The 26,117-nt window shown below is 43.4% G+C and overlaps 1 protein-coding gene and 1 long non-coding RNA gene across 2 annotated transcripts; one reads left to right on the forward strand and one right to left on the reverse strand.

The window, feature by feature from the left end:
• Positions 1-10,262: 10,262 nt before the first annotated feature.
• LOC142384195 (uncharacterized) lies at positions 10,263-11,057 on the forward strand. Its single transcript, XR_012770032.1, has 3 exons — positions 10,263-10,713; positions 10,802-10,917; positions 11,003-11,057. It is a non-coding gene; the product is annotated as an uncharacterized LOC142384195 (long non-coding RNA).
• Positions 11,058-17,662: 6,605 nt separating this feature from the next.
• LOC142384200 (putative gonadotropin-releasing hormone II receptor) lies at positions 17,663-24,781 on the reverse strand. Its single transcript, XM_075470258.1, has 3 exons — positions 24,188-24,781; positions 22,238-22,442; positions 17,663-18,169 (listed from the first exon to the last, which is right to left on the reverse strand). Exons 1-3 carry the CDS (start codon positions 24,734-24,736, stop codon positions 17,721-17,723), a joined length of 1,203 nt encoding a protein of 400 aa, XP_075326373.1. The 5' UTR covers positions 24,737-24,781; the 3' UTR covers positions 17,663-17,720.
• Between the last annotated feature and the right edge of the window lie 1,336 nt (positions 24,782-26,117).

A 26,117-nucleotide genomic window follows, 5' to 3' on the forward strand; every position in this document is an offset into this window, starting at 1 on the left:
ATTGCCCCTCTCCTGGTGTAAGGCGGCGTGTGCGCCCCCCGCTCCCAGAACAGGCGGCCTATAGTTGATTGTTGGTGAAGGCACCGTTTGCGGCTCCCTCTCCCAGCATTCATCTATAACTAAGAAGAAGAAATATATGAATAAGAATTAGTAAATACGTACTATCGTCAAATATACTGTGTGTATATATATATATATATATATATATATATATAGATATATATATATATATATATATAGATATATATATATATAGAGCTAGAGGTGGTCCCGACATGGATCACAACCACTCCTGCTCGGCCTGTATGGCTCTTCTACAGCTTGAGGATGGCCATGATCTGTGTCCTTCGTGCCTTGGCCTCGGACATCTGAGGCAGGGTCTTTCAGACGAGTCCTGCATGAATTGTGGCATCTTGCCTCATGCTGTCAGGGCTGCAAGGCTGGCCGAGGTAGAGCGCCTGTTGGGCCCTCCCTTGTCTCCCCAGTTGACCCCTGACCAGCGGCTGGCCCCGTCTCGGTCTAGCCGACCCAGGCGTCGGCCTGCTGAGACTGCAGGCCCCACCTCCGGGAAGAGGGCCAAGGGGTCCGGGCTTACTTCTAGAGTGGATCAGCTGACAGCGGAGCTTGACAGCATGAAGTCCCTCCTCCTAGCTCTCCAGCCTGGGGCTGGGGCAACCCAGCCAGGTGCCCTTGTTCCTCCAGCGGCATCCTTCGGTCCGGAGGAGGTTGCGTTTTCCATAGCAGCTTCGGCTACTATGTTTCGGGACTATGCTTCGGACGTGCTCCTGGGAGACGAAGCCTCCCGTCCCTCTGCAGCGGGCTCCCTTTCTTCAGCCCGTAGCTCTGCGAGTGGTAGTGAGGAAGGCTCGGTGGGAGCCGCCATTCGTACGGCTCTAGCCAGGCTGCAGCTGGACATGCCGCAGGCTCAGCCAGCTCCTCAACCCCCGCTGAACTAACTGTACCTCCATCAGAAGAGTATCTGAGGGAATTACAGACGTTCTGGAGGGACCCTAGGGCCCCTACCCGTCCGACAGCTGATGCTCGGACCCTGGCAGCCATGCAGGACGCATCCAAGTTCGGCCTGGACCGCATGCCAGCGGTTGAGCCCACTATAGCCGCCCTGATCGTCTCACCCGATGAGGCTCTGAGACAGGAGGCGAGGTGTCCTCGGCCCCAGTGCCGGGTTACGGATGATTTGCTGTCGAAGGCCTATGAGGCGGCAGCACGCATGGCTCGCATGGGTAATTCCATGTCCCACCTGCTGCTCGCCCTGTCATCATCCCTGTAGGAGACCGAGCTGGACACTTCTGTCCACAGTGTTACTGACGCCTCCCTACAGGCCTTTGCACTGATGTCTAGGGAGTTGGGACGGGTAATGGCAACTCTCGTTCAGACTCGCCGCCAGGTTTGGTTGGCGCAGTCCCCTCTCTCGGAGGCCTGCAGAAGAACCCTCCGCAGTGTTCCGGTGGAACCGGGGGAGCTGTTTGGTTCCGCAGCTCTGGAAGCCCTCGAGCGCACGGTCCAAGCTGGGAAGACCCGACAGCAGCTGTCTGAGCTTCACAGAAGCGTGCCGCCGCCTGGCAACCCTAGGGGCTGTCCAGCTGCCCCGCAGCGCGGCACCCACTCACAGGCCAGGGGCCTCCCTCGGCCCCAGTACTCACGCCCACAGCCTGCTCAGCGGCAGGCGCAGTCCTTTCGGGCGCCTGAGCGACTGCCCCCTGGGCAACTGCCCCCTGGGCAACCTCAGGTCTCACGTACTGCCCGTCGTGCCCCTGGAGCCTCTAGAGGTCGGGGGGCCCGACGCTGAGGCCACGGGGCCGACCGTCGGCCTTTTTTCCCAGCAGCAGCTCAGCTACTGGGCTGCTTCCACCAGGGACCCGTGGGTTCTTTCCACCTTGACCCACGGGTACAAACTTCAGTTCCGACGTCGGCCCCCGACCCATGGCCGAGTCAGTATGACTGTCATCCGCGACCCGGCGAAAGCCCGAGCCCTCGCCCAGGGGCTGTTCGTCCTCCTGGGCAAGGGTGCCATCGAACCGGTAGATCCCCTGTTGCACCCCGGGGGGTTCTACTCGACTTACTTTCTGGTAGCAAAGAAAGATGGCGGATTCCGACCTATCCTCGACCTCAGGAACCTCAACAGGTTCCTGAAGGTCTTGAGGTTCCCTATGTTGACCACTGCAGAGGTTCTGCGTACGGTCTCCAGAGGGGAGTGGTTTACCTCCATAGACCTGGAGGTTGCCTATTTTCACGTTCCTGTGGCGCCTCACCATTGGCAGTTTCTGCGATTCGCCTTTCAGGGGCGTCATTTCCAGTTCAGGGTGCTCCCGTTTGGTCTCTCCCTCTTCCCACGGGTGTTCACCAGGTGTGTGACGGCAGCCCTCTCGCACCTACAGTCGCGGGGCATGAAGATCTTGCCGTATCTGGACGACTGGCTCGTCTGTGCACCGTCCCAGTCTCAGGTGGCCCTCGACACGACGTGTCTTCTTTCCAGGGACCATGGGACCAGGGATCATGGGACCAGGCCTCTCTGTGAGTGGCCTGGTCCCATCACAGAGCACAGTTTTTCTTGGGGTGACCCTCGATGCGGTCACCATGATGGCTTGCCCGTCGCCACGGGGGGTGGACGACATCCTCCGCCACCTCCTCCCGTTTCGGGAAGGCAGGCGGTTCCACTACGTGGAGTTCTTACGCGTCCTGGGGAAACTGACAGCTGCGGCTGCTGTGGTCCCCTTAGGATTGCTGTCGCTGCGTCCCCTCCAGAGGTGGTTGCACAGCTTTCAGAGGTGGCGGCTGTTCACTACATGGTGCTTGGACAGGGGTGAGGACCCTGTGCACTGTCCTGTCCCTGGGATTCTGGAGTTCCTCCAGTCACTCCTGGATGACGGCCGGTCCCCCGCTACCCTGAGGGTGTATGTGGCGGCCATTTCCTCTCGGCATGCTCGAGTGGATAACAGCACGGTGGGGAGCCACAGGTTGGTGTCCCTTTTCCTGAAAGGTGCGCGGTGGCTGCGCCCCCCACGAGTGCGGCGCACCCCGCAGACCCGGGTCTCCGCTAAGACTGCCTTTCTACTCGCTATCGCATCAGCGAAGCGCGTCGGGGAGCTGCATGCTCTGTCGGTGAGCGACTCCTGCATGAGGTGGAACTCGGATGGCTCGGGGGTTTCCCTATGGCCAAACTCCGCTTTTCTCCCGAAGGTGCTGTCTTCATCAAACCTCAACAGACCTATCCACCTGGCACAGTTTGTTCCCCCGGAGGGGGAGGACAGGTTACGCCTACTGTGCCCTGTGCGGGCTCTGAGAGCCTACGTGGCCGCGACTGCCGGTATCAGGCAGTCGGACCAGCTCTTCCTCTGCTATGGTGGCCCTCGGAGAGGCTGTGCGCTCTCTAAACAGCGACTGTCCCACTGGGTGGTGGACGCCATCACCCAGGCATATAAGGGAAGTGGGCACCCCCGGCCAGCTGGGGTGAGCTGCCACTCCACCAGAGCTGTCTCGACATCATGGGCAGCCCTACGGGGCGTTCCCCTGGAAGACATATGTGAGGCAGCGTCATGGGCGTCACCGAGTACCTTCTCCAGGTTCTATCGAGTGAATGTTGCCACTCCCCACCCGTTGGCTGTGGTCCTGCTGCCCGACTCTGCTGCTTCCTCTCAGCAAAGTGAGTAGGTGCTGGATTCCTCGTGACTTTTCTGGTATTAGTCATCCAGTGCTTGAAAGCACCGCCTCTGGCAGTCAGTAAGGATGAAATAGAACGAAAGTTACGTATGTAACTACGGTTCTATGAATCCTGGATGACCGCCAGAGCGTTCTGTCACTCAGAATCCTCGTATACTCGCGAGAAGATTCTGTAGGGACTGACCTGCTGATGTTGCCGGAAGATATAGGCTCTCCGGGGTCAGCAGGGGGTCACGAGTGACGTTGTTGGTATAAACACTCGACCTGCGCATGCGCGAGATGTATCATTCAGTGCTTGAAAGCACCGCCTCTGGCGGTCATCCAGGATTCATAGAACCATAGTTACATACGTAACTTTCGATTTATTTTCAACACTGACCATAACATTCAGTCCAGTTTACAGGTCAATAACTAACTTGCATTCAAACAACAACATTGAAAAACGTCCCAGCAGTTGTCTAGTACAATGTAATTTATTGACTACCCCTCCAGTACCTCTGGGTACCCCTAGGGGTACTCGTACCCTCATTCGAGGTTTTCAACAACACCTCAACACAAGCAGCAGTTACAAGACAAAAGAAAACTTTAAGTCCATCCAAAAAAATAAAGTGCAATGAAATCTTTGTACTTGAAAATTAAAGCTGGTGCTCAAAGTAAATTGCACCACCTCTTTTAATATTTCAAAATAAAAAGTGCAGCATATACTGTAATATAGGATAAAACTAAAATATTAATACAAACAAAAGATAAAGTGCACTATATGTACCTGAAAAGTAAAACTGGTTCTCAAAGTAAATTGCACCACATTTCAGGCCTTTGACATCTCTAAATAAAAAAGTGCATCATAATATGGGATAAAAAAAAAACATTAATACAAACAGGTAGCTTTAGGTTGTGAACAAAGTACTCCGTCCCACTCCCAATGCAATCACTTAACCATCAATGGTAGGTTTTTCTTCACAAACAGAAGCATCTCTGCCTTCTTACCAGAAAGCCTGTTTCTTTTCTCATCTATGACATTACTAGCCAAGCTAAACAAGCGCTCGCTATCAACGCTTGTACATGGGGCAAGATCATTTCAGGGAGATGACTGAGTCATCTCCCTGAAATGAGTTTTTGGAACTTGGGATGTCTGACATTGACATTAAGCTTACGTTGGAAGTCCAAATGTCCGTTGTGAAACTAACCGGGGATTTAGTGGCGTCCAGCAGTTTGTGTATATGGCTTGAAACGCTCTCAAACAACTCTGGCAGCGCTGTGTCAGAAAAGTACTGCCTACTTGGTAATTTGTACCGTGGACTCAGGTGTTTCACCAGATTTACGAAGCCTTTATCCTGCACTACGCTAAATGGCTGGATTCAGTGCCATGAACTCCATTATTTTCCTTGTGGTGGCGGAGGACTTTTCAGTGTTGTCGAACATAGCAGCCACGGTGGAGGGTTGTTGTGGTTGCTGCCACTCTGCTGCATCCCTCCTCTTAGCTGCAGTGTCCTCCTTATATTTGCTGAACAAACCCAGGTGCTTTTTTTCCAAGTGGCGTATTAAGTTTGTTGTTCCAAATGTTTTTGGCGTTGATCCTCCGCGGCTTACTTTCGACTTGCAAGCAATACAAACGGCGTGTTTTGGGTCGTCCTGGCACACAGTGAAATAAGTCCAAATCAGTGACATGTTGTCTTCTTGAGTCTTGCTAGTTTTTAGCCTTTTTTGCTCTGGGCGCGTTGAGCTGCTATGCACGTGGGTCAGCTTTCCGAAAACCGGAAATTACGACAGTGACCAGCCGGTCACCGATTGGATATAAAACCGGCTTTTTTAATCGGCGGCCGATTGATCGGTGCATCTCTAGAAAGGAGTGTATTCAAATGGTGCTTTTCTAGACCAGTTGACAATTCAAACCACATTTACAGAACAAATGACAGGCCACACAGTGCTTTTTATTTCTATCTCACACTTTATTACACCGATGGATCCAACAGATATAATGTGGCGTTCAGTATTTTGCTCAAGGACACTTCAACATGTGATCTGGGAGAACCAGGAATAAAACCACAGATCCTCCAACTGGTGGATGACTGAGCTACAGCCACCCCATAAATTCAGCGCTTATTATTATTCATATATATGCACTCCATATGCAGTATGCAACATTATTTCTCTACAATCAGTGTCTTCAACACATGGACCTTCCACTTGGAAGACAATCGCTCCAACCACTGAGCTACAGCTACCCCAAAATTGGCTTAAATATTTCTCTCTGGCTCATAAAAGAGTTAGCCTAGCTGACGCTGCCACAGTCTCGATGAGATGGTGGTCTGGGAACTAGGTGTGCATTTTCTCGTATTTGAGGCGTGGTTTACGAATGCCTAGAGCCGTTTATTGGGCGCTACGAATGTCTATCAAATGGCGTCTGGTTCTTCCCATGCTGCTTTGCGCACGATTCATAGCCAATTGTATCACTTATACTAGAAGAAGAAAAAAAAGTAAAATAAAAGGAAACTTGTGTTCTAAGCTACTTAAAACACTTTCTAAGGCTGCATCGAACGGTAACGTTGTGTCCGCTGCCATGTTGGATTAACGCTCTACAAGCTTCGGTGTAGCGCATAGACGTCGTCATCGTCTTGCTGCCCCCCCCCCCCCCCCCCCCCCCCCCCCGTTCTGTGATTGGTTCCCAAACTCAGGCAAAAATAAGGGCGGTGGTTTCCAGGCTGACTTAGCAGTGAGAATGAAATTGCGCGCAAAGCAGCATGGGAATTCCCAGGCTATAAAATCAACTATATCATCAAGTTTGACATAAAGAAAAATTGCAGTTACATTCTTTGAGCAGCACTTCAGTAAAAGTCGTCACAATTAAGACAAGTGTGCTTTACTCATACCTCAGTATTTCGATTTGTTTTTCATTATTCTTTGAGATTTCCTTGTGATGTAACAAGATCTACAAAGGAGATTGTTGGCAGGACACTTTAAGAGATGTTTTCCCATTTGAACATTTACATTTTTTCATTAATTTCTAGTAAATTTAAAATGCTGATGTGTTTGCATATTTAAGGACCTTTTGGATAAGAATAAGTGAAAATATCACGGTCAGACATGTTCAGGTTACTGTTTTACTGATGTTTTATTGATGAACATCAGATTTTCATCACACAAATGGTAAAAATCAGCCACTGCCTTCATCTCTCCATTTCTCTCCTTATGAACAGTGTAAGATTTGAAAATACTATCTGCACCAAAAGAAAATATTATCAATTCAAATGTTGTGGTTACTTGTGAAACATTGGGCCTCATGCAAGAACATTTTCATATTTTCATTTTAAATTTCTCTCACTTTTTTCAGACGAAGGTCTCGTACGAACACGCCACGTCAGATTCAACAAACATTCTTAACCTCTGAAAAAGTGTCTAAACGACCTGCGTAAATGATGAATGCCACTCATGCGTATTTAAGTGCATGTGCACGAGGGTAGTAGATTTGCATACTGCACGGCCAAAATTATACCATATTAGGCAGTGCTTCTCTCTCCTGTGCCATGAAGTGTTGAGTGCTGAGTCATGAAAATGGCATCAAGGTGCAAAAAGAACAACTTTAGGGGCTCTGAGATTGAAGTTCTGCTTTCAGAGATCCAAAAAGGAAAATCTGTCATTTTTAGCAGTGTCAGCAGTGGAATTACGGGACCTGCTAAAGCCAAGAAATGGGAAGCAATTACGACTGCTGTTAATTCTGTGTCACCTGCAGTTCGTAATGTCACTGAAATAAAAAAAGAAATGGTTTGATATGAAAATGGCTTAAAAAAAATGTCTCACCATGGCCAGGTGCTCGATGACTGCAACTAAAGCCGTGCAATCAGTTGTTGTTTCATCATGATGGTACATTGATGGGGGCGGTTAATGAAGGGGGTCTTCTGGCACCACATATTCTGGTTTGCCTGGGCTGGTTCAAGTGGAGACCCTTGTTCATGGCAATATTGTGACTCAACACTTCCTGGTACAGGAGAGAGGAAGCACATCCTAATATGGTATAATTTTGGCCGTGAAGTATGCAAATTTCCTATTCTCGTGCATGTGCATACGCACGGGTGACATTCATCATTTACGCAGGTCGTTTAGACACTTTTTCCGAAGTTAAGAGAGTTTGTTGAATCTGACGTGGCGTGTTCGTACGAGACCTTCGTGCGAAAAAAGTAAAAGAAATTTAGAATAAAAATACAAAATTGTTCTTGCATGAGGCCCATTGTCAGCATAATTATGGGGTATAATTTATATATTTATTTATGTTTGCGTCAAAGTAATTAGATATACAGTCGTATATACAATTAGTCAAACTTGATTCGAATAACAGCGGACTATTTTATGAAACTCCTACGACAGATCTGGATCACTAAATTCTGTTCGTACCTTAAAGAAAAACGTAAGATACGAAAAGATTGGTGAATGCGCAAATTCTCTTAAATCATCGTACCCACGACTTAAGAACAAATCTGTGCGTAAGAATGGATGTTGCATGAGGCCCAATGTATTTGAAGTTTTGAATTTATTGTAACAATTCCTGTTAAAACGTGTACTGGAACGGCTTGTAATGTCCCCCTCGGGGATTAATAAAGTATTTTGAATTGAATTGAATTGAAAATTGTTCATGTGTACTGACTGACTCACATGTTTTAGGTCTCATTCCTTTATGGCACAGTTACAGCAGGTGGAGTGCATTTACTTGTGAAATGTTGTTTAAAGAATAATGATAACTAGATGGTAATAACTAGAACCACAGACAGATGACGTGTATAAACATGATCATCTCATTACAATAATCTGCTGTAAAACTTTAAACCTGTCATGCGGATGCTACTTTGAAGTACACCCCCCATCCAAACATTGTCGAAGACCAAGTTCACTCAAGGGATCAATCATTTACTAATATCTATTACCAGGTTCTACTTCATCAAGTTACTAACTTAACTAAGCCTTTTAAAACATCCACGCATATAAAAGATTGACACAGCATTTGGCCCTGATGTGAAATCATTACAGAAATGTTTTATTGCTATAAGTAAATGTCTATGAGAAAATGACCCTACTTGTTATTTGATTTATTGTCTTTGTTTACACATTGTAGTGATTTGAATGGTCTAAATGCGATTAGTTGATAAAACAGTTCATATGGGCTAACACAGCTTTCCAGGTTCTGGCCAAAATGCAAAAAACTCACCATTTGGTGACATTCCAGTGGCTACATGCACAGTAAACGTAAACATGGTTTTAAATCAAAGGTCAAACTGAAACACTATTAAAACAGGGCATCTGCTTTGCAACACCGGCCCGTTCAAAGTTAGCTCATTGTGTGAGGGTCAGGTTGATCAGCGCACTGAATCCACAGTTGGAAAGAGGTTTAAACAATACCATCAATTTGTTTGGCTATGGTAGCTTTCGTTTAGCGTGATGTACAGATATCGTATTTCAGATCTAACTGGGATAAGTGTTGAAGGGAGGGCTGGGTGGTGATGTATTCATCACATGATGCACTACCCTCTGACTATACAAGATGTGATAGGAACAGACAGGCATGAGAAAGATCACCTAGCAGTGACTGAGGTCACATTGTCCAGCTGACAAAAGGTAAGATAATAATGAGGGACAAGTCCTAAACATGTAATAGTTTGTCCTGCTAAACGAAAAATAGTCAATCAACAGAAAGAATGCTAATCTTGGAAAAACTCCAGTATAAGCGATATGGATCCAAGGAGGTAACCCAGCAGATTAAAACTACAGTTTAGTCATGGGTCACTACAGCTGTATGTGATGATTTTTTCTCTCTCTCATACATTAAAGCGATACTCCGGAGTAGATTCAACCTGGGGTCATTTGAACCGTGATATCCAGCCAAGTAGCCCACCCGCAGTTTTTTCGATATTGGCTGAACATCAGCTGAGTTACTGAGTTATCCCGAATAGCTTAGTACAAGGGTTAATGGATCCTGGCAGTATCTCCAAAATTACCACACTAAAATCACATGCCATGACACCAAACTTCTACAGTAGTACAAATATGGTCTGTACTCACAAAACGATGCATTTGGAATTTTGAAAATAGTCCAGGAGTTTATTATTATCAACACAAGCCTGACAGCTTCTCTGCTGCTAAAGCTGCGTCGACATCACTTCTGGGGCCCGTTGCACAAAAGTAGGATTTAGACATCCAGGATGAGTTACTTAGCCAGGTTCAAGGAATCCAAAACATGGGCGCCCAGGCTTAGTTGGTTGCACAAAGGCCAAGCCAGGATGAGCAGACACGGATTCATTAAGCCAGGTGAAAGCGATCCTGGATAAGTGCTGCACACGGCTTTCTTAAATAGACCCCACGATCGATCATAGATTCACTGATTCACCATGGCAACAAGGGCGGCGTATTTCTCCCCAGCGGAGCAAGAATTATTAATGGAAGCATATGAAGAGGTGAAGGAGAAAATAAAACAAAAAGGAAATACTGCCACAGTTAAAAAACAAAGGGAGCAAGTGTGGCTAACCATTACTGACCGCCTGAATGCGTAAGTAGTGCACAAATACACACTCACCACTCCACTGAAACTATCACAATTAGGCAGTGTTCGAACTACGGGGGACTCGGGGGATCCGAGACCCCCTGAAACTGACACGAGACCCCCCCGAAAACATGATTTGGGAAATGTTGGGGGGTCTCTAAAATATTGGCAAAATGTGATTTCCCCTGATGAGTTATGATTGCAGACGCGATGCGTGTGGAGGTGTGGAGCCTGTGTGCGTAATTGGCATAAAGCTGTGCTGTCCGCCGCGTATGATTCTGTATAGCTTCTCATGTGTTTTCGAGATCCGCGCTCTGAGTCAAGCGCAAGCAAGCAACCAAAATGGACATGGCAGCAACTTTTTATTAAGAATGTGCCTGCCCACACATTGCCTGTACTGTTTTAGCAGTGAAAAAAAAACGCAATTAAAGGACTTGCAAGCATCTTCATCTCCTTCCCTGGGCATAGAAGACTCTGTGACATCAAGGAGGAGTTCTATAGGATTGCAGGTAAGAATTTTTTTTAAAAAAATTACAGTTACAATTACAATTACAATGTTAACATTCAGAGTAAGATACTCATTGCATCATATTACAGGTTTCCCCAATGTCATTGGTGCAGTGGACTGCACACACATCAAAATAAAATCCCCCTCAGGTGGCCATGAGGGGGATTTTGTGAACAGGAAAAACTTCCACAGCATCAATGTACAGGTGAACATGACTTTTGATAAAGTTGATTAATGAACACTGTACATTGCCTGTAGTGTGCATTAATTGGTTTAACATCTTATTTCAGATGGTCTGCAATGCTGACTATTTGATCAGTAATGTTGTGGCAAAGTGGCCCGGCTCGGTCCACGACTCCTGAGTGTTTTGGAACTCGGAGATCTATCGGTGCCTATCACAAGGTGAGCCACAGAACTTCTATTGATAACTACTTTTAACATCATGGCTGTGTTAAGACTGTCACTACTAGGTTGTGATGGTAACATTTTGTATTCACAGGTGAATTTCTGGGTGTATTGCTGGGTGACAGAGGGTACGCCTGCCAGCCTTTTCTGCTCACTCCATTTGCAGACCCTCTGGAGGCACAACTGGCATACAACCATGCCCATGCCAGAACAAGGGCCTGGATAGAAATGACATTTGGCCTACTGAAGGCACGCTTTCAGTGTCTGAACCACCTGAGAGTCAGCCCAGACAGGGCATGTGATATCATTGTGGCCTGTGCTGTCCTCCACAATGTGGCCTGCCTGAGAAAGGAGAGGGCCCCCAGAGTGCCAGCTCTCATAGACTGGGACAATCCTGCCATCTTCCCGGATGACGACTGTGGTCGGCTGGTCAGAGACCAATATGTGTTAAATTATTTTAATTAATATTGCATGTTGATTTAAGTTGGGCCTGCAATGGCAGAGGGATTTTTGTTAGTTTTTGTGCTGTATAGGCAAGGCAATTTTATTTGTATAGCCCATTTTTACAAACAGTTTGTCTCAAACTGCATGCTTTGATTCTGTGCTTTTTTCTTGTAGAGCACTGTGTGACTTCAGTTTTGAAAGGAGCTGATGGTTTACTTGCTTTGATTCATCCTTGTTCAATAAAGGAACATCATGGTACACTCTAATGTGTATTTATATTTATATGGTGATGTACTTTATGTGTAGTCTGTGGGAAACTAAATTATCTAGTGGTTCATCTAAAATCATCAGTTATCTTAAATGATCACAAATGTTTCAATAATGATAGTGGGTATAGTTAAATGTTTTAACAATATGTTCTAGGCAGTGGAATAAATATTGGTTTCCATTTGTGGCGACCGCTGACTGAGATAAGGAATGAGATTAAATAGATCCTGGAACTTAGCCTGGTCTGGAGCAGGCTAGCTTCACAGAATAAATCTCCATGGTAACTTACGTCTGAACATATCCCACTTCCCTTATCCTACTTTTGTGCAACCGGATCACGGATAAATTGATCCAGGATAGCCAACATATCCCCGCTTAATCCCTTATCCTACTTTTGTGCAACGGGCCCCTGGGAGCTGGGAGCTTCAAAGTAAGATGAGGGTTGATCTACTACTGTAGACAACAAAGTATATGCTATATTCTACATGTTTTTTTATGAATTTTTATGTTGTAGAGTTGTGAAATTATTTTATTAATGGAGAAATTGAGCAGCCTTGCTTTGTTGTCTACAGTAGTAGATCAACCCTCATCTTACTTTGAAGCTCCCAGCTCCCAGAAGTGACGTCGACGCAGCTTTAGCAGCAGAGAAGCTATCAGGCTTGTGTTGATAATAATAAACTCCTGGACTATTTTCAAACTTCCAAATGCATCGTTTTGTGAGTACAGACCATATTTGTACTACTGTAGAAGTTTGGTGTCATGGCATGTGATTTTAGTGTGGTAATTTTGGAGATACTGCCAGGATCCATTAACCCTTGTACGAAGCTATTCGGGATAACTCAGTAACTCAGCTGATGTTCAGCCAATATTGAAAAAACTGCGGGTGGGCTACTTGGCTGGATGTCACGGTTCAAATGACCCCAGGTTGATTCTACTCCGGAGTATCGCTTTAAGCCAGAGGCTGTTCTGTCATTTGATTTGCCCTTGACCAGATGTGCTGACTGTTGAGCTGACACAGATCCAGCTTCAGGGTGTCCGGAGGAGTCATAGAGACTGATACTGTAGCAAGATGACAACTTTGTGTGCATGAAATATTAAAGTAAACACTTTGGAAGCAGTGAAAAGCTACACCGAGATTATAGTTGACACCATATATAAAATTTCCTTGACACACAGAAACAGGAAAACCACATAGGCTAAGCTATGTATCTACATTAAAAAGCAATTTCTATGAAAAAGATTTGGTCCTGAAGATGAAGACTTACTTGGAGCTGTTCAGTGCTAAATTATTTGGTCAATGCTGTAATAAATTAGGAGGTCTTTTTAAGCATCATAGGGCTAAATAAATGAATGAATCATTTGGTTAGGATAGGTTTGTTAGCTTAGAAGCTACTTCATTTATCCAACTTCCTTGCATACAGTATGGTATCTCTCCAAATTTCTCAATGTGCTTCAGGCACTTTTCATACAGTTTTTGCAATTCAAAGTACTTTACTGAAATATTGTCTGTCTCTTTCTTTCTCTCTCTCCATCTCTCTATCTCTCTCTCTCTCTCACACACACACACACACAGATCATCATATTGAGCCCTCAATATAAAACTGAACTGAGGAGGCGCTATCAGTGAGGAAAAAAAACTGGAAACATGGTAAAAACATTAGTCTTAGTTACATTTCTAACATGTGCTCAAAACTAAGATCTGTAATTGTAGATGTACTGACAGTTTCTCTCTCTGAGCTTCATTACCAATCACTAAAACCCGAGTTTTGTCCTAGTTGAGCTGTGGAAAGTTTTCTGCCATCCATGTTATCACAGATGCAATTTAAAAGGGAGTCTATGGGCTCAGGGTCATCAGGAGACACAACCACGTAAAGCTGTGTGTCATCATATCATAACTGTGGAATTTAAGGCCATGCCTCCTGATGACACCTCTTGGGGTAACATATAAAGATTAAAAAGTGTCATTTTTATCCAAACCATTCGGCTGTAGGTTTTTTCTTGTTGCTACCATCAATTAACAAAACAAAAACCCATCTTTTATTTCACATTGGATAAGAGTTAAGTTAGAGCTGCAACAGATATACTGTAACACTGTAATATCTAGCACTGAGCTTGTTGTAGTCTCTACGATGATCCTTTATTTTCTTTCCTTTGAATGTTTTATTCAAACCTTTTCTAATATTTACTGAGTGATACGAGACCTAACTGAAACCATACAACTGATTTCTGTAAAATATTTGGTGAGCTTATGTTCTTTGCTGCTGACATTTGCTTTTTTATCCGAGGACATGACTGCAGCGAATCCCACCGAGGGGTTAGAACACCATATCCAAGGTCGTTGCTGTGTTTCTTGTTATCAGATGGCAGTAAAGGAGAGATGCATACAAAATCTTAGGTAAACAGAAGAGCTGTCTGATTTCATAATAGCAGCCGCCCAATATTAAAAGTGTAAAAGGAAAATCTGCTTAAAAGCAAAACAGAAATCAACTGATTTGATTGATGTAATACAAAAAAACCCACAGATCTGATACATTTTAATACCATTGATCTAATCCTTAAACTTAATCTTGCTTGCGTTTGCCTGACTTTTTGGTATTGCACTCAGTGAGAATGACATGTCATGTTCATTTTCTTCCACCGTTTGTTTTGTTGTGTAGGACGAGCACAGCATGCTATAATTTGTAGCCGTGTCCACAGTAAGGCAACATCACTTTATCTTCTGTGTTTGGTACACTGGGCTCATTTCATGAAATTGAGACAGAGTTGAATCTGCTGAAGCACCTGATGCATGATGGAAACATCAGATGAATATTTATTTGTCCAAGGTCATGCGGAGACCGGGATTTACATTTCTATGTGTTATTATTACCAAAATTATTCTCCCACAACACAGAATTATTATAATTCTAGTTGTTTAGAATTAATTAATTCATTAAATTACAGATGATAGATGGTCTGTGTGCTAACCAGTAGCTGCTTCTCCTTCTAATTACTAATTTTTATTTTGAATTGAATTATATGACAGAACACTAACTGAAATCCTTAACAAAAACTGCTCATGAACAGTGGCAATGGGATGTGCTTCTGGCTTATCTGCGTTAAAACGAGGTATCATCAACTTAAACCTTAAATCATCACCCAAAGCTAGACAAAGTAAGTTCCCCCTCCTCAGCTTCCCCAAAGACCCCAACAATCGAGGATCAGTGGATGCACTTTTGTTTTTCTTGGACAGCAACACAGTTGCGAAAAGGTTCGGATTTGTTTGCTGCACGTCACCGACAACAGTTATATTGAACAAGGCCCAGAAGGAGGTTGGCTGTGCAAGGAGACAGAAGCTGGAAGTCACAGCTATTCCAAGGCAAAAAAAAGGGGTACGAATGGTCAGGGAAACTGTTTCAAATATCTGTGCTGTATTGGCATTAAATGTATTTTTTTTTTCCAACATCATGGTTACACTGAATAAAAATGCAGCTAAGGAGGCTGACGGTACTTTGTCTTCATATGCCAAACAGAAATGTCTTGTTGTAATCTTGGCTGTGATAATTCGTCATTCTGGTCACTTTGACACTGAGGATCTGATTACGGATTGAACACATACATCTGGATCTTGGGTTGTCATGCTTGGAAACGCAGCATGTTTCTCAAAGTTTTTCCTTGTTTATGTATTGTCTGGCTTCGTAACCTGCAACTGGAATAGTGTGCATTCATGAGTCACAGTCAACCTCCAGGAATTTGGCCAGTCACAAGACACTTAAAGCTGCCGTCGGCAACTTTTTTTTAGTCATATTAGCTTGAACTGTCATGGGATTCTGGAAGTAGAATATTAAATAGGCTGTTTAGGAAAAATCCCGAATTCTGTAGCTCCCTCTAAAGCCTGTAATTGTGTTGCAAAAATCGAGCGCTCCCGGCTGTTTTTAACCAATCACGTTAGGTTTATTATTTATCTTTTAATCTTAGCAGAACAGTCACCAACCACGTCTTCCATGCTGAGCGTGAGTCTGCCCCCAGCTTGTGTGCAAGCACACTGGTGTGAACTCACGTGCACAACCTCGTCCACAGAGGGGGAGGGACCTGAAAGTTGTATCAGTTCAAATTTTCCCACTTTAGACTCGGAATTTTGAAAACCTGCCGACGGCAGCTTTAAGCCTCATCCTCTTGTTTGCAGGAGGAGGCTTCCCCCAAGAGAAAGTTCTCCCTACTTCTGGTATAAGGAAGTGTGCAAACCCAACGCAGAAGAACCCAAGACTGAAAATGAAGACTGAAATCATATTGCCGTGTCCACTTTAACTGTTTATTTTTAAGTGAATAGTTCTGTTCTTTAATATACAACAATATAATCAAAGAAAGAAAAAACATCTTAAAGCCCTTCTTAACAACAATGTTCTTTATTTTTTTCTTTTAATGAGGCCTCATTTTCACGGCAGTCACAGCAGTCAATCAATGACAGTTTCTAACCACGGGAAACTTTTTCATTCTGTGGCTCTTATAAGTATAGGAGTAAGTGCTCACTCTTTTGTGTGTGCTTGCACTGCAGAGACTGCAGACATTTACAATTCTTACAGGAATCAGTTTGCAAGGTCTTTTTTAATTCCTCCATTAGAGAAAAAGCATGTCATTCCCTCAATGGTATGTAGTTCTTTGGGGAACTCCCAGTACCCTCAGCAAGCTTCTAGAATTGTTTGGTCCAAAAGCATCAAAAGCTAAGTCCATGTCTTAGAATAATATGTTACAAAAGTAGGCCACAAACGGGTCTTACTTTGTTACAGCAAGCATAGTTCAAGTATACTGTACTGTACAATAACTTCTTTGGCATATTCAGCATAAATCAAATTCAGTTGATACATTTTTGCATGTTTTGAGGGCTCCTTAACATTAGACCTAAGTACAAACAATACTATGGGTTACATAGTGAGACCAGTATATATTAGACCAAGTGACACAAGGACAGACATCTCTTCAGAGTAAATGTTTTTTCTTGGTTGGTCTAAAATAAAATTCACAACATCTGTAACCTAGACAGTCCTGTTGAGAAGGAAACTAACAGACTTGTTCAAAGTGTATGTCGATCATGTTCTAAATCTGTTCGTGTCTTTCGTTTATTTTTCAAGGTTCTTCAAAATCGAGAGGAAGTGGTGAGCAAAACTTCACGGGACTCCACAGAAACTTGAAATAAGTGTTTTCACCCTGTCCCTTTTGGAAGATACGCATCAATTCCAGTTTAATATAACAATCTGTTATGTTACATTATTCTCACTTTAAGTGGCAGCAACAGCAATTTTATACTTAATCTAGATGCAAAGAGAGGGTATTTACAGAAAGATCTTATTATCAGCTTTGTACATCGTCAACTGGATAGAGAAGGACAAAGTCATTTGTTGACCAGAGAAACGTAAGACCTTGTTTTATATACAGTTTTTTTAATGTTGTCAGTCAGATTATGTTGACTATGCTACACACGCAGCAATTCGGTAACAGTCATCATTTATTGTGTTGTTGAAGCTTTTTGCACACCCAGTAGTTCTATATTGTACATACGGAAGCAGATTTAAAATGGAAACCAGTTACACAACCGAAACAAACCCATCAAACAGCTTCAGACATGTTTCACCGAGTTCATAAAAGGATTATGTAATCCTGAGGTAAGACAGACAGCCCCAAGCACTACTTACTTAAAGACACATCTGAAGACAGATATGTTCGTCTACAAAGCGACTGATAAACCGTTTTACATGTGTACCATTAGTGTGATTGTGAAAGAAGTATGTCCACATAAAAAGAAAAAAGGGGATGTTTTTTAAACTAATCAAACCGTGTTAAGTCTCTTATCTTGCTCATCATATTTTGCTCTCAGTGCTGAAATGATACTCTTCTTCCTCCTCTGACTGAACTCAGTCAGACACTGCTGTCAGTGGATTTTAGCTCAGTCTGTCTGCAGCTGCTATCCTTTTCACCCGTGGCCATTCCTCCTTTAGAGGGAGAGAAATCTGAAGTACATTTCACAGACTCATCTAGCACTGTGTTAGTTCCCAAGCCAGACAAAATGGTAGCTTTACGGCAGCAGTTCGTCAACCCCCTGTGGAAGCGTATCGTGAACAGGCCGTAGATGATGGGGTCCAGGCAAGTGTTGAAAAGTCCAAAGATGAACAGGATGTGAGTGAGGGAGTGAGACACCTTTCCCTCCAGGTCATCAGGGAAGAACCAGTACCACAGACCTAACAGGTAGTATGGAGTCCAGCATACAATGAAGCAGATTACTATGACAATGCTCATTTTCAGAGTTCTCATTCGCGCTTTGGGGATGTTGTTCTTTGAGCAACGGAGGTGTGGTTCATCGGAGGACACTGGAGAAAAAATGAAAAATTACGACAACGTGATCATCGGCATTCTTTTGAATCAATACATTCAAAAGACTTTGTGCTTGGATGAATTAACTTTTCATAGACTCAGAAATTTAGATGAGAAACATTTCCGGCCCATAACATCCAATGCAATAATTAAAACCAGCTACTTTTTCTTTCCCTCTACACATTTCTAAGGTGCATCAATCTTCTCATTTATGAATTACTTAAGCACTCCAAACATTACTCAATAGCCCCTTTCACACTGCGACCCGCTATCTTAGCGGGTCCAAATTGCACCTTCGACCCGCGTCGAGCAATGTGAACGCTTGGCGTGTCAGGATGACCCGTGTCGCCTGAAGCCGAGTTCAGGGGGAGTTGCCTAGTGGCAGAGCGTCACACGAAACACATAAAATGTTGGGCGTGTACAATGACGTAGGCACAAGCCATGCGTCGGAGGTAGGGTGAAATACACCTGTCTGCATCAAATTTTTCAAACAAACGATGGCGGGACACCTTGAGAACTCATTTTTGCAATGCAGTTCATGGAGATGTTACTTTACGGTGCGTCTTGCTGCGTGGGAAACCGCGCTCTCCCATCTTTCTCGCCAGCCCTTCCAGCAGAGGTCCATCTTTCACCGTCCCCGAAATGTGGCGGTAAATAACGTCCTCCGTTCGGGGGCTGAGGAGCTCGCGGACCTCCTTGTCTCCCCAGTTGGCCATATTAAAAAATGTCTCCAACTTGATGTAGGCTAAAACAGAGTAAAACTTGTCCTCACCTGTCTCTGTTGTTCTGAATCAGTTGTCCATTCTGTCTTTTAAACTCCTCACGTCACGCCCACGTCCGACCCGCGTCGATTGTGTTCACATCAAACTCGGCTCGGCAAAAAGACTAGGGTCCGACGCGGGTCGAAAGGCGAGTCGAGTTGACGCGGCAGCCCGGGTCGGCAGTGTGAACACAACAGCGGACACGCTAAATTCGCGAATTAAACGCGGGTTATTCGGCAGTGTGAAAGGGGCTAATGATTCACTGATAAGTTTGCATTTTCTACACAAATAGTATGCCTTCGTCATTGACATATAGAGGTGGGTTAATTTATTGTTTGAGGTATTTCCATCATCCATCATTGGACTTCTCAGGTAAGTCAAAAGGAAAATCTCAGGAATCAACACTACAGGCAAAACAGTGATGCTTGTGCAATCACGAGGATTCTTGCTGCTGGACTGAGACTCTATACTATCTTTCTTGAAGGCTGCTTTTGGAAACAGTGTTGTTTTGAGCTAAATGGGTATGATTACTAAAGAGAAACAACATGTACACCCCAAAAAATAACATTTTGTGATTTGCCGTACATGCAAAGTACAGCTACGGTTATTGTAAATGTAATTTCTTGTGCAGGTTTTCTATGTCACTAAGTCAGAGGTCAATGCATGTACAATGCCTTAAAAAAATATACCCCCTTTTTTGCTGTTTGGTTTCTTTACAACTTGTATTAAATAGATATGTTTTGGGAATCTATTAAAAGTTTGAGAGAATGGCGCACTTCAACGAATCTCCCAAGAAAGGGAAGATCACCAAAACTCATGGGACAGGCAAGAAGGGCATTTTGAACCATTTTACATCATAGTTGTTATAAGGATAGTCTTCGTGGAAAAGTGGGCATTACTGAAAGAAAAAACAACCATACAAAGGAACATGTTTGGAGTTCATCAAAAGGCAATGGAGAATCCCCACAGAAAGGTTGGTACAAACACATTATATCAAGAATATCATCCTCACAGTGAGGCACGGTGGTAGCAGTATCATGCTGTGGGCTTCATCGGACAGAGCTGGAAAATTGATCATAATTCAAGGAATGATGGATAATATAGGTAAGTTTTTTTACAGAAACTTTTTAAGTCCATCCATTTTCTATACCCGCTTAATGCAATGGACAGGTCGCAGGGGGGCTGGAGCCTATCCCAGCCGAAATTGGGCTAGAGGCAGGGTACACCTTGGACAGGTTGCCAGTAAATTACAGGGCCACATAGAGACAAACACCACACACGCTCACACCTAGGAACAATTTTAGAGACACCAATTAACTTAACATGCATGTTTTTGAACAGTGGGAGGAAGCCGGAGTACCCGGAGAGAACGCGCAAACACAGAAAGGCCCCAGCTGAGAGTTGAACCTGGAACCTTCTCACTGTGAGGCAACGGTGCTAACCACCACACCACTGTGTTTTTCGAAGAATTCAGAATGGGTAGGAAATTCACCTTTCAGAATGAAAACGACCCTTAGCATATTGCCAAAGCAACACTTATGTGGTTTAAGTGTAAAAGCACAGACATAAATCTGTTAGAGAACTTCTGTATGAAATAAAGATTTCTGTACAACGGTGAAACCCAAACAGCTTGAAGGAGCTGGAGCAGTTTTGGCAAAGTCCCAGTGGCTGCATACGATACTTTTATAAAGACGTATCCCCAAGAGATTTGCAGAAGTAAGTGATGCCAGAGAAAGGCTCAAAAGGTTAATCATGCACACTCAGGTTTTTTTAATTCAACAAAAAAAGAAAGGCCTGTTGTACTGAAAACACGAAGGGAACCCAACAACAACAAAAAAGATTCTTTCAATTTTGCCTTTTTAGACAAATAAATAGGGAAAATGTCAAAGGAGATTCAAAGCACTCTGGGTGTCCATACATTTTCAAAAAAAGAATCAAATGTCAGTCTTGTGGTGGTGAAGAAAAGGTCAGCGTATCAAGTCATAAGATTCATACTCTGGGCTACACAAATATCACATTTTATAGCAGCGCTTTCAACCTTTGCTGAGATATTTTTGTCTGGACCTTTCCATTACCATTCTCCTTTTGATATGCTGAACATGCAACATATTACTCCTGTTTGTGGAGCAAATGAACTGTAGATTTTATTTTTTAACCAACTATTTCTACAGAGGACAGTGCATAGAGCATAAGGTTGTATGAGACAAAAGAAAAGATGAGTAGGTAAACTTTCATTTTGGGATTATGACATCACTTTTGTTTTTCAAACCAGAACAATGCTTCAAGATTTCTGCACAACATGGACAAGTTACCATCTCCAGACTAAAGTTGATGATTAGAAGATTGAAAATTAGATTTTAGATTTCTATGGCACATACTTGCTGCTTGTGTAGCTTATTTAACCGACAATAAGGGAAGCACGATGTTGCAGCAGCTGCCTACGTTACGTGCTCAGTGTAGCCACAACATAAGAGGAACTTTTTTGCTTTCCCCCTTGAGACTTGCACATAAAAAAACATTTGCACAATGTTTCTGACAAATTATAGGTATAGAAGACTAGTTTTTAAAAAAAAAAACACACACAATGCTTATCACAGTACAGCGACAGTTTGGCAAATACTGCTACAAGAGGCCAGGTGTATAAAGTATTTGTGCATACAAATCCTCTCTATATGATTCTCCAAGATACAAATTGCTATTAATAAAGAGAGAATGTATTCTGAGAATGTTTGCACCTCATGTATTCTTTAAACTTTTTCCATAGCTTTCTGATGTTGTTATTTATCATTAGTGCCTGTAACATAGTCTTACTACTCCAGCTGTCAGTCCTATGAATAATTACAGCCGTGTGTAGCGATCCTGCGTCAGCAAGGCCACTCTGGCAGCATTGACATCACTGAGATTTATAAAAGTTTCAGTTTCTGTCTATGGATTTCTAGCCCATGCGCGTGTATGTGGATCATCTGGTGAAAAGAGGGCATAAGCATATTTTCTGTATCTGCTCCCTGGTGTGCAGTCTGAGGCTAGGTACTGCAGTTGGCAAGAACCTGCACGGTAACTGCAAGAGAAGTGATAATGGCAAAGTGGAACAGGAAAGACAAAATAACAGGAAGCAAATGAAAACAGAACCTTGGTAGAAGTAAGTTACAACATAAAAAAATGCTGAAATCAAAAGTCGAGTCCAATTGAAAAATTAAGAAAAAGATTCTGTGTTCAACACCTTTCAGCACCTGTGACTAGTCTTTGCTTGGTCTTTATCTAATATTTGAGAAACTGAAAACTAGTCTTAAATTGTACACTTACAGATCCTCTTTGTCATCTGGTTGGAGATCTGGATGAAGATCCTGGTGTAGCAGATGATCATAATGGCCAGCGGCAGCAGGAAGAGGCAGGAGAAGGTAAACATGTTGTAGGCCGTTTCTTGCCAGTGAGTGACGAAGCTTCCCCTAGTAGTACACTGAGTGAAGTTTGCTGGATAGGTAATGGTCACATTATGGAAAATAAACATCTGTGGGATTAAAAGTTGATGCATTTTAGATTTTTTTTCTTCTGACAGAAATTGCTATCCAATATTTTGTTTGTCAGAACTGCTGCCAAGGCAAGGCAATTTTATTTGCACAATTCGTATACAAGGTAATTCAAAGTGCTTTACAGCTACATAAAATCACAAGGGAATACAATCATTAAAAATAAATAAAAAAAAAAAAAACATGAAAAATAATCATTAATTCATTAATTTAAAAGAAGAGTGCAGATAAAATACTTTCAGGTGTCATGTGCACAGCTAAATAGAACTGTTTTCAGCCTGGATTTAAACATTGTCAGAGTTGAGGCCTGTCTCACATCTTCTGGAAGGCTGTTCCAGATTTTAGGAGCATAAAACTGAAACACAGCCTCACCTTGTTTAGTCCTGACTCTGGGCAGCAGCAGGAGACCCCTCCCTGAGGTTCTCAGAGCCCAAGTTGGTTCATATGGCTCTAACAATTTCTCCATTGATAAAATAAATTCACAACTCTACAACATAAAAATTCATAAAAAATCATGTAGAATATAGCATATACTTTGTTGTCTACAGTAGTAGATCAACCCTCATCTTACTTTGAAGCTCCAGATCAAGGAAGTGACGTCGACGCAGCTTTAGCAGCAGAGAAGCTATCAGGCTTGTGTTGATAATAATAAACTCCTGGACTATGTACAAACTTCCAAATGCATCGTTTTGTGAGTACAGACCATATTTGTACTACTGTAGAAGTTTAGTGTCATGGCATGTGATTTTAGTGTGGTCATTTTGGAGATACTGCCAGGATCCGTTAGCGCTTGTACGAAGCTATTCGGGATAACTCAGTAACTCAGCTGATGTTCAGCCAATATTGAAAAAACTTCGGGTGGGCTACTTGGCTGGATATCACGGTTCAAATGACCCCAGGGTGAATCTACTCCGAACTATCACTTTAACAAGCAATTCCGATCTGTCTCCCATTGCGAATATATGTTGTATTACAATGAGGAGAATAAGAAAACAGCAACCGTGGATTGTTGAAATTTTGTATTCAGCAAGACTAGACACTGAATCTTTAACAAAACTGCAGCAACTAGTATCCCCAGTTCCTAAACCATCAAATGGTGTAATTTAAAGGAAATGTAATGGAACACATTTGACACATGTTGGCATCAAGTTCTAGATTTGATTATATTTTTTAAATACAACAAAGTTGGTGAAGACACTGAAATTGTCTCAATTGTCTCATTCGTGTGTCTGTTAAAAAAAACAACGGTTAATTCTATTTTACAGAAGTTTTTTCTGCATATTAAGCCTCCAGTTTTTCTTGAAATAGAGTTTTTCATATCTAAAAAAAGATTAAATGACACTTTGCTGAACTTCTAATCCCCACTGTGACTGAGGCACGTAGGTTGAGCAAATGCCACAATCTATTATTGTACAGAGATATGAAAACACAGAATAATTAACTATTTATACATATACTTTCATGCAAATGTAAAGACTCATTTCCTTTTCCCCTGGCATGTGTAGTTTGCCGTCACTATAAATCCCCTGACCCTGTATGAAGGTCTACAACCTGCTCGTTGTACTTTATGCAGCATGGAAGTTTCAGATGTGCATGGGAAAGCCTAATGCAAGACTTCTGTTCAGTACTTATCCTTTAACCCTGCACTTCTCTGACTCATGTTCTCCCGAACAGCCACTCAACCTGTCATCAACTGTCTTGTCATAAGGCTGCCATGTGACCTTACCTGAGGGACTGAGAGCAAGGCGCTCATTGTCCACGCCACCATTAACATGGTCCTGTTCCTTTTCGGGGCCATGCCGATGGCCAGAGGGTTGAGGATGGCCGACTGTCTGTCCAGACTTATCACCACTGTAACAAAAGCACAGGAGTACATGGCCTGTAGCTTTAGAAACATAAGTAATCTACAGGCTAGGTCACCTGCCAGCCACTGAACGGTGATGTTCCACACAGCATCCACTGGCATCACAATGAAGGTAACCAAGAGATCTGCCGCAGTCAGGTTGATTATCAACACGCGCACGTGGGACTTGCGCTTGTGGCTGTTGGCTGCCAACAGCACAGCCAAGTTACAAAGTGTGGATATGCCACACAGGATGAAGGTGATGATCACTCTGACTTTTGCTGCTGTGGAAAAGGTAGGCAGCTGCAGGGCCCTGTCCACAGATGTCCAGTTACAGCGAGGAGCCAACAAGTCGCAGCTGGCATTGAGTTCAGATCCTGAGCTCTGCTGATACATGACGGCGGGGGGATCACAGCAGGAGGAGGCGTTCATTTTATGACCCTCACCAGGGAGTCAGCATTTTTTTCAGCCGCGTGGAGGCTGGTGTTGCCAAGGGAGAAAGAGCAAAAAGATATACTTGAGTCATATGCAAGAATTTGGTGGGGAAAAAAAAAAAGATTCATCCGAAAAGATTTGCGTAATTGGACACACAAATGAGTTTGGTGAGTAGCAGGGATGGAGCAGTCTGCTGTGTCGGGCACATCTCTGATGCTCACTGAGGTGGAAGGATAATTGCCTCCAACAAATCACATTATGTGCATATAGAGGAGTCTCCGGACTATTACATTTGCAGGGCAAACACCCCAGTGACACCGCTTTCAGAAAAGATTAAGATGGTTTCAACACGTTCTGAGCTTTATTTATTCACGAGGCAAACTTCTAAAGTCATCAGGCTAAGCATCAAACTAATTACGGCTTCTGATTTGAACAATTTAATTTAAATTTGTGTTTTTATTCTAAAGATGAAAACCATACATTTTACACACGCAATAGATTCAAATGAGGTCCGTAGATGTGATTTGTTTTCTACGTTAAAATATGGGATCAACTATTTAAAAACACCAGCAGCGGTAGATTCATCACATAACTGTAGACGCGCGCTAGAAACAGTCTATTTAATGTGACTCCAAAATAAAGAAGAAAACTGAAACAAACTCACGTGTGGCAGCCTGTTCCTCGGGTCAGATAATGATGAGGTAAGCTTTCATGTGCAGTGGCTGTCCTGACTCTGCTCCAGCTCCCCGTTCAGCAGAACAGTCCGCGTGCAGTCTCAGCAGTCACCACCAGCCTTCCCACGGGCTTTGTACCTTCTCCCTCCGCCGCGTGCGCGAGTCAGCCGCTCTGCGAGCGCGGCCACGAGCATCTCCCTATTCTAGGAGCGTCGGTCAGTTCAATGATCCTCAAGCTCAAAGTTTCTAATTTTATCCCCACCAGAAGAAGTGGAATTAGGAACTCCAGCTTCTATTAGCATCGCTGTGAAAACGGCTTTTTTTTTTTCTTTTTTTTTTCTTTTTTTTTACGTCGGGCAGTGCATAAAATAAACTGCTCAATAAACGTTCAGGCTACTTTTTGTTGAGCTGTTGAGGTTGAACTGGATTAATTTTGCGATTTTCAGGGCTAAAACCTTATCTTTCTCGAACTCTGCAGAAACATGCAATTAAAAACCATCTATGAGGCCAACTTGTATAATTATTATTGAACTTGCCTTTTAATCTTTCAACTTTTACAGGTAAAACACACCTTCGGCTTCAGGTCTGAATGGGTTACTTAGTGATGTTGTTGAAAGCAGTTTCGACATGTTTCTAGATTTTGTCTTCTCAGTATTGTTTACTGAATGCATTAGATTCCATCAGAGCCATTTTATACTGTGTCA

This window comes from Odontesthes bonariensis, chromosome 1, assembly GCF_027942865.1.
Source record: "Odontesthes bonariensis isolate fOdoBon6 chromosome 1, fOdoBon6.hap1, whole genome shotgun sequence".
Taxonomy (NCBI): domain Eukaryota; kingdom Metazoa; phylum Chordata; class Actinopteri; order Atheriniformes; family Atherinopsidae; genus Odontesthes; species Odontesthes bonariensis.

Excerpts from the sequence above, each read along its gene's own strand:
- LOC142384200 (XM_075470258.1), bottom strand. The coding sequence starts at position 24,736 with ATGAACGCCTCCTCCTGCTGTGATCCCCCCGCCGTCATGTATCAGCAG. Across the intron at positions 22,443-24,187 it reads CCTTGCTCTCAGTCCCTCAG|ATGTTTATTTTCCATAATGT; the intron begins GTAAGGTCACAT and ends TTAATCCCACAG. Across the intron at positions 18,170-22,237 it reads CCAGATGACAAAGAGGATCT|TGTCCTCCGATGAACCACAC; the intron begins GTAAGTGTACAA and ends TTTTTTCTCCAG.